General features: G+C 38.0%; 2 protein-coding genes across 3 annotated transcripts; one reads left to right on the forward strand and one right to left on the reverse strand.

Annotated features, from left to right (window-relative positions):
- Positions 1-2,046: 2,046 nt before the first annotated feature.
- LOC110107695 lies at positions 2,047-3,607 on the reverse strand. 2 transcript variants are annotated; one of them, XM_020838032.2, is made up of 3 exons: positions 3,204-3,607; positions 2,999-3,144; positions 2,047-2,373 (listed from the first exon to the last, which is right to left on the reverse strand). In XM_020838032.2, the coding sequence occupies exons 1-3, from the start codon at positions 3,341-3,343 to the stop codon at positions 2,114-2,116; spliced, it is 546 nt and encodes a 181-aa protein (XP_020693691.1). In that variant the 5' UTR covers positions 3,344-3,607; the 3' UTR covers positions 2,047-2,113. The 2 variants fall into 2 exon arrangements, with proteins under 2 accessions (XP_020693691.1, XP_020693692.1); XM_020838033.2 differs by having other exon boundaries at positions 2,090-2,404.
- Positions 3,608-7,659: 4,052 nt separating this feature from the next.
- Positions 7,660-8,432, forward strand: LOC114580425. Its single transcript, XM_028697913.1, has 2 exons — positions 7,660-8,090; positions 8,169-8,432. Exons 1-2 carry the CDS (start codon positions 7,704-7,706, stop codon positions 8,430-8,432), a joined length of 651 nt encoding a protein of 216 aa, XP_028553746.1. The 5' UTR covers positions 7,660-7,703.
- Positions 8,433-8,880: the final 448 nt, after the last annotated feature.

Raw genomic sequence — 8,880 nt, forward strand, 5'->3', positions numbered from 1 at the left:
GGCAGCCATTGGAGCTTCATTCTTGTGGGGAAAACTTGAAGATGAGCTTGAATGGGAGTGAGGAACGGGTGAAGTCTGAGAGAGGGAGAAGATCCTGTGAGGGGGGGACTCAAGGGAGTGTGGAGGGGGATTTCACACGGTTGCTCCGGCAGGCTTGCACCTTAATACCGTCGGATTCAAGGCTTGTCTCAAGAGAAGTTCACCAAAAAAGAAGTTATCTTTGGTGTCAAAGGACCCAACGTTTGGAAGTATAAGAAATATGTTAATACCCTTACAGTTCCCGTCTTCCTCATCTGGCGAACTTCCGCGACCATTTCTTCCTCGTTGTAGCACGACGCTCATTCCTCTGATACATTGGAATCGTTTAGGTATTTCTCCAAATTTCTAGTTGTAAGAACTCGATGAGAGGGAAACAGAGCTTCACCGACATTATTTGACGAAGCTTTCTACAGAATTATTTGCATACCCAACCCTTCTATCGGGTTCTCCGCCTGCTCCCTTCTCCTCCTAACCAGACCGATTGAAGAGCTAAAGGTGCAGTTATTGATTTACAATTTGTTGTTGAATTGGATTTTATATTTTGTTCTACAGCTTTCTTAGGTTTTTGCTTAAAATCTGATTTGAATTTTTATTTTATTTTTTTGTTTTTCTGGTTTGCTCTGATGTCATTATTGTGTTCAACCCTTCAGAGAGAAGTCGAAGGGTTCAAGTAAAATTTTTGAAGTTACTATTTGCTTATCCAATGCGTTGACCTTTACTGAATGCCATTTCCTTTTCAACGACATACCTGCTTTTTTTAAAATTATCTAAAACTTTAAAGTATTAACAGGCAAATGCTACACAAATTTTATGCTTGTATACTTGGTGTTCATTTATTGAATTCAATTTACATCTAATGAGCTCTTTGTAACACAAATTTTCTCTTTCAAGATCAATGCTCTTACGATAAACCTTTTAAGGCCATGGTTGGTTGCAAACAAAATCACAAGGAATTATAATTTTAATGGTTCAAAATGCTGTACAAGGATTAAAAAATCATTTTTAAAAGGTTGCAATTCTAAAACAGCTCAACTTGTTTGGTTAGTAATACATTTGTTAATAAATCAGTTTATACTTTTCGAAAACATACATAAAAAAATTGATGCTTATGACATTTTTATACAATAAATCAATTTGTTCATGTTATTGTATCACCTATAGGATTAACTATTCTACCTTTTTTTTCATTTATGTACTTAATTTTCAAAAATTCTTGGCTTCTTATTAGACTATGAAATGGTTCTTGTTATTCTTGCCCATGCACATACATAGTATTTTATGTAATGGATGCCTCTTGTTCTTTAAATTACTAGCAACATACATCGATTATATTGGGTATATTCCCTCTTCTTATAATTTGTTAATTTATAATACAACAATTAAGAAATTTAATGGGTAAATCAAAGGATGCCGGACCATCCACAACATGGGAGAAAGATGTAAATATTATATTCTGTGATTTATGTCTAAGGGAGATTGAGTTGGCAATCGACCAACCACACACTTCAATAAAGAGGGTTGGACGAATTTAATTAAGAATTTTTATAAAAAAACTGGAAGAGAGTATGATAAAGTTCAATTAAAAAATAAATTAGATCAGTTAAAAAAAGATTGGAAATTATGGAAAGAATTGAAGCGTGGATCCACTGGACTGTGTTGGGATCCTAGGAAAAAAATCATTGACGCACTGGATGAATGGTGGAAAGAGAAATTAGAAGTAAATATTAATTTACATATATTTGTATTTTTCAACCTTCATACTCTTCTTTTTACTTATTTAAAATGAAATTTATCTTTGTAGGTTGTACCAAATGAAAAAAAAAATAGATATTATGGTAATGATCCCGAGCTTGAAGATAAGTTTGATATGATGTTCCTAGGTGTTGTTGCTACCGGAGATCATGCATGGACTCCAAGCCAAGGACTTAACAATGAAAATATTACTGCAGATTCTGAAAACATTGTTATAGGTAATGATTCTTTTGATGAACCTTCATAAAATCTTGATGAACCTTCACAAAATCATGAGAGCATTAGTGATTGTAGTCAATTGAAACAACATGCATCTACAACTTCAACCGGTAAAAGAAAAAGAATATATGGTTCTACATTTCTTCGAAGTCAAATTACACAACTTGTCAATTCTCAATTCTTGTACCAACATTACCTCAGAAACTAATGCATCAAAGTCAATAATCGAGAAATCCTCCATTTCTGCTGCCATTAAAGTGCTTGAACAAACAACTGAAATATTTGAAGACATGCAACTATATTTGTTCTCCACCAAGCTTCTCGAGGATCCAACGAAACGAGAAATTTTTATGTCGATTTGCCCTGAACGACGAGCAATTTATCTTCGTTATTGCTATGGAAATCAAGACACAACAACATCAGAGTTTCATACAGTTTAACAATCAATGACTTTGTATTTTCTTTATTGATCTTTATAGATATCTGAACTATTTTAGTACTGTTTTTTGTTAACACCAGGGACTCGAGTGTAAATGATTGGGTTCACGACTCAACGTAAAGTAATGTACCGTGATTCAATGTTCTTTTGAGTTTTCTTATTTACTAGAAGTTTATGCGATTCTGCTGGATGGAATTCTTGCTGTGCAGGGGGAGCTTGTTATCACCATTTAGCAATGATTGTAGTTCTTAATTCTGCTGGGCATAATATTTTTCTTGTATTAGTTCTTGCTTTCTGAGGAATTTACTGTTTGTCAAATTATATTGATATGACTCTTGATGCTTAGAGCTATCAAGTGTCAACTCAATTCATACCTAACTAATGATGCTGTAAAGGATTGTGCTATTTGTTTAGAGATGAAATGGTTTTTTATGCTGCAGATCATATGATGGTAACTAATTTGATCTACTCGAGGTTTGTTGATTAAGATTATCCATGAAACCACTGTTGACCTCTGTATAAAAAAAATGATGAAAATGAAATGCATACCTGCACTCTGCCGCAAATCCCTGAAATCCCGCTCAATACCTCGGCACCATCGAAATACCTGAGCGAATCCCGCAAATACCGCAAGAAATCCAGCATACGTACCGATTCGGCGCCGCTCCAGTCTCTCCGTGTTTCCTGTGCAACTCCTGCGAACTCACCTAGATTGTTATTCCGATCACGCCTATAAAACGAAGCAGAGCCTTACCTTCGGGGAGATATCGCCTCTTCTCTCTCGGCCAAAAGCTCCGAACAACACCGACGCCTCCTCTCTTCCATTCGCACCACACACGCGACCAAGCTCTCCCCGACTCTCCCGATTTCCCTCTCCAACCTCTGCTTCCACATCCCGCAAGCTTCTCACCTCCTCCACTCGAAACCCCTACCTCCACTTCTCCGACCTGCTCTCTCCCATGAACACCTGCTCGACTCTAGTCGAACCCCTGTTCGCTGTTTCCGTCCGACCTCCGACCGAGAGAGAGAGAGAGAGGCCCTAACCTCTATCTCCTTCAGTGAAGTCCCCTTTCTATCCAACCGGAGTCACGAACTTTGATCGGAAGTGCAAACGGAAGCTCGCTGGCCGTGAGGTTGCTCTCTCTGTCCCGCATCTCTTCCGCTAAATCCCTGCCTTATATATATATATATATATATATAAGGCAGGGATTTAGCGGAAGAGATGCGGGACAGAGAGAGCAACCTCACGGCCAGCGAGCTTCCGTTTGCACTTCCGATCAAAGTTCGTGACTCCGGTCGGATAGAAAGGGGACTTCACTGAAGGAGATAGAGGTTAGGGCCTCTCTCTCTCTCTCTCGGTCGGAGGTCGGACGGAAACAGCGAACAGGGGTTCGACTAGAGTCGAGCAGGTGTTCATGGGAGAGAGCAGGTCACGCCTTTATTGCGCGTGGTGGGATGGGACCCCGGTGCGGCACCTACGGCGAGGCGGGGTCACTTATAAGTACCCCCGAGCGGGGGGAAAGCAAATTGTGTCACTTATAAGTACCCCCGAGCAGAGGGAAAGCAAACTGTGCATTTTTAAACAGGTACCGTCAAAGACCCCATACATGTCTTTATTGCGCGTGGTGGGAGGAACAAAAAATCACGGCCGCGGTGTTCTCATTCGAGGACATCTACCATACACGCCTTTATTGCGTGTGGTGGGAAAGGCCCAGTTTTCTCGTAGTTTTCCCCTAAATGGGGGAGACGCCGTGAGGCTGCCGAAATCTCGGATGAAATCATACCTGGACTTAATTGAACTCAAAGAACAAAGAACCATGGACTTTTGGACAATGAAATGAATATAAAATTGAGCCTAAGCAAAACTTCAATGGACTAAAAGTTAAATAAATGTGACTTCGACATAAAGAATTTCGACATGTACTTTGAGCTTGAACCAAATTGAACACAAGGGACTTTATGAACTAAAAAAGTCTACACTCAAATTTGATTTGAGCTTTAAATTGAACTTGAATTAAATAAGATCATATGAGACTTTTGAACTTGGTTTGAACCAAATAAGAAGGATTTAAATTTGCCATATAAACGAACAAGGTGAACTTGAATGTGGACCGAAGCTAACAAAGAACTCGAACCACAGGGGACTTGGACTCAAGCTAGACTTGTGAACATGAGTTGAACTCAAAAAGATCGGCCTTGAACAAATGATGATTAATAGTATTACAAGGGATTCGAACCAAACTTGAACTAAACAAAGAGCCTGAATCATGTTTGATTACGAGGAGTTTAAGTTTAACATCAAATAAATGAAGAGGAGATTTAAAAGTTAGAACTTGAGTTTGCATTTGGATTCAAATCGATTTGAAGGATAAATGAAATGAACTCGGATCGGACTTAACACTCAAACTTAAACTCGAACTTGATATGATGTGGAGAATTTGGACTCAAGTTCAAATGAACAGAACCATGTTTGGATATTGAACATGAATACAAGCAAGAACTTGCAACCCGATAGTTAAAGATCAATCCCCTTGTGGAAGAATACACTGATCCCTTGCAAGTGAAAGGTGGTCGATCCGCATCAAATGCAACCACTAACAAGTTGTCGTAGGATACTTATACATAGAAGACATGTATCCCCTATGAATAAATAGGTTAATGAATGAATGAAGGTCATTCATTAAAATCTCAAATAGAAGCGAAATGTCGGTTCACTCATAAGCAACAATACGAACTCCTACAAAGTCACTATAGAAGATCTGCAACACATATCAGCTCTCTACAAAGACAGATGTACGTGCCACATGCTACTTATGGGTAGATGCTTAAGGACTTCAGTAAATGCAGTATCCTGAAGTAAAATTCAAACCGTGAAGGAATACATCAACCTGCTTATGAGAAACAAAAAAATAAATGTGAAAAAGCCAAAGACTGTAGCCACATGTTGTACACCTAATACATCATCGACAAGAAAATCACAAGAGAGTTGCAGCAGATGTGAGCATATACAATTAAAGCAGGAGATTAGTTTGTGCACTACAATCTACCTGCATAAATCATACCAGTAGCGCGCGACAGTCTACCTGTACAAAGCAGTGAATAACTCTATTCCGAAGCTGCTACACCACGCCACTAGATCCCAACACTCGTATCAGCGGACAGAAGGCGTTTGCAAATATTGCAACATACCCCTACACATACACTGTAGCCTTTATACATATAGGTACACTAAAAAGGGGAAGTGCAATCATAAAACCTGCATAGGCCCTGGCGAGCGTGTTATTGGTACACATGTGATGTCTAGGGATGTTGCGCAGGTTATTAAATTTGAACCCGATCCTTCTAAGTAGATAAAAGGAGTTAACAAGGTTCAATTATAAAATGCCCCCAAATACCCGCATGGGCCCCGGCGAGTGTGTTATTAGTACACACATGACGTCTAGAGATGCTGCGCGGGTCAATAAGTGAATTCTAGTTCGAACCCGATCCTCCCATATGGACCAATATGAGTCGACAAAGTTTGAACTCTCAAATAAGTACACGGTTGTGGAGACCAGTGTATTTATTTTAATACATTCATATTAGTCCTTCAAGGCCTATAATCAAAAAATTAATTAAATAAAGGCATAAAATATACGAAACCCGATCCTCTATCGACATCCAGATAGAGTTGACAAGGTTCAAGCTTTAAATAAAAATAACCCCAAACACCCCGATGATGGCCGCGTTGAACAAAAAATCTCAACCGGAGGGGTCCATTCCAAATAATTTCCAATGTCGTTCCAAATATCCAAAAAATCCAAAAAAATCCTCAAAATCTCAAATATCCAAAAATATTTTAAATTGAAATCTATCCATCAACACTCAAAACAAACTTCATCCACCCTCCACAATAGTTTGTCGGGGTGGATAAATTAAAATTTATTTCAGCTCACAAAGAGCTAATGACTAGTCGAAAATATCACTAGGATCCATTCTCAAATAATCTCTTGCCAGTAAGGATGTGGTACGTGTCCTCTAACCGGCAGTTTCGCCGCTAAATGGCACTGCAGGTAAATAGTTATGACCCGGGGTCCTCTGAACCGAGTGGTTTTGGCGCCAAATGGCATCACAGATAGCAGTTATGGCCAGAGCCAATACGCTCCTTAGTGGCGTTAAATCCTTGAGATATGAATTAATAGGATATGATTGATAGGGCACAAAGCCATCTGTAAGCTAAGGTGGATTCAAATTTGTTCCCTTAGACAAAGATTCACCCCAAGTCTACAAGGTCCCCTTGGACGAAGCAACCCATGGCTGCCGACAAGGATCCTTCTGTCAGGTTGGGTCAACTACATCCTCTGACTAAGTAGACCAGGGACCACGATGGCCCAGGATGACGGAACCATGGGATCTTGATCGGGACTATCATCTATTCCCCCACCATCCGCCTTAAGTGCACGATGGTGAAATTTCTATTTAAATCTCAAATCTTCCAACCTTCAAATTTCCAATACCCAATCTGTAATATCCAACCCATTGCTGCTACTATATGCCAGATAACACGTATTCTCTACGTATCTTATTGACGACTAGCCTTAATCGAAAGTTCTCTCTCGTTATCGGGAGGGGTAATTAACTATAGGGGCTTGCGCCTATAGGAAACCAGAACTCATATCATAAAGTCCTCGCAAAATGAGGGAGAAATCTCTGGTTAGTGTATTATCTACAAACTCATCTGCCTTCCAAAATTTATCCCGGAACTTATTCAGTTAAAACTCCCTCGCCGAATAAAAAAGAAAAGCGCGGCGGGGAGGCCGGGCCGAATTTTGGGAGCCCACAACCACGAAGCAAATGGTGTATTGGAGGGAATTTTGTTTCCTGCGTAAAAGAGATTGAAACAGATTGTGGTATTTGTTAAGTGATGAAATAAAATTTGATGTAGTAGATCTTGTGAAGGTAATTGATTCAATAAGACTCGAGGTTCGTTTTTTATTTCTAAGCAGCATGTTATTTGAGTAAGGTTTGTGTAAATTTTTTTATTATTATATTGAAGATAGTCTGATAAAGTCTTTCTCGTAGTTGTAAATTTTGATAGCATGTGAGGTGTTTATATAAATAAGATATTAATACTTATTGCAAACTATATGCAGGAATGGAATGTAATGAGAATAGGATTGAGTCAGAAGATATTTCAATTATTAAAAAAACTATACTTGCAGCAATATGTTTTATAAATGAGTATGATGAAACATATATTTGCAAGACACCATGCATGACATCGTCGTATAGAGGAGACAAATGGATTGGAGAGCTACTACATGGACATTCAACAATGTTTCATAATATGTTTTGCATGTCTCAAACAATTTTTGTGAATCTACTGAATGACTTGGTATGTGTTTATGGTCTAAATGGATCATCAAGGACAATAAGTAGAGAAGTACTTGCGATTACTTTGTACATTTTATCGCATAATGAATCAATAAGGTCAACATGTGAGCGATTTCAACACTCAACTGAGACAATCAGTAGGTATTTCTCCATTGGATTGGAAGCTTTGGTGAAATTATCATGTTCTGTGATCAAGCCTATCGATCCTAATTTTGATGATATACCAAGAAATATTTTGTATGATAATCGATATATGCCATATTTCAAGGTAATTATTTTTATTATGATATGATATAATATGATTTATGAAAATGAATATAATATCTAATTATTGCTTCTTTAATAGGATTGTATTGGAGCTATCGATGGAACACATGTGGATGCTCGTGTTTCTAATTCTGAGAAAGCAGCTTATATAGGAAGATGTGGGTCAACGACGCAAAATGTTATGGCTGTGTGCGACTTCAACATGTGCTTTGCTTTTATCATGGAAGGATGGGAAGGAAGTGCACATGACAGTCGTAGTTTTAAATTTGCAACTCATAATAGACACAATAACTTTCCAATGCCACCTCCTAGTACGTTCTATATAGTTGTTTCATTAGTATAAATATATGAAAGCATGTTGTATTGCTTAGTATGCATTAGAGTCCCTTTATTATCTTTATAAGTGTTCTGTACCATCCTCCATAATTAGTTTATTTTCTATTTAAAACACTCAGTATCAAATAAACTATATTATGTAGTTGATTTTCAAAGCTTTAGGATGGCATTTTATATAGGTTTTGATCCTTTGCTTGTTCCACTATGCTTGGCTACATCAATTCTCTGATAGTTTGATTTGAACACGTCTTTATACTTTCATTCATTCTCTCCAAGTTCAAGTCATGAAAGTGAGAAATTGACAAGACAATTTTTTTCATGAGTAATTAGTTGAGTGATAGTAAGTTGGAATCTATGTTAGGCAATAAAAGTATATTGTCAATTGTCAGAATTTTTGAGAGGGTAGTAGAACTTTTTATGAACTTTTGATAGTTAACTATCTACAACTCATTAAT

The sequence above is a fragment of the Dendrobium catenatum genome, unplaced genomic scaffold, assembly GCF_001605985.2.
Source record: "Dendrobium catenatum unplaced genomic scaffold, ASM160598v2 fragScaff_scaffold_1022, whole genome shotgun sequence".
NCBI lineage: Eukaryota > Viridiplantae > Streptophyta > Magnoliopsida > Asparagales > Orchidaceae > Dendrobium > Dendrobium catenatum.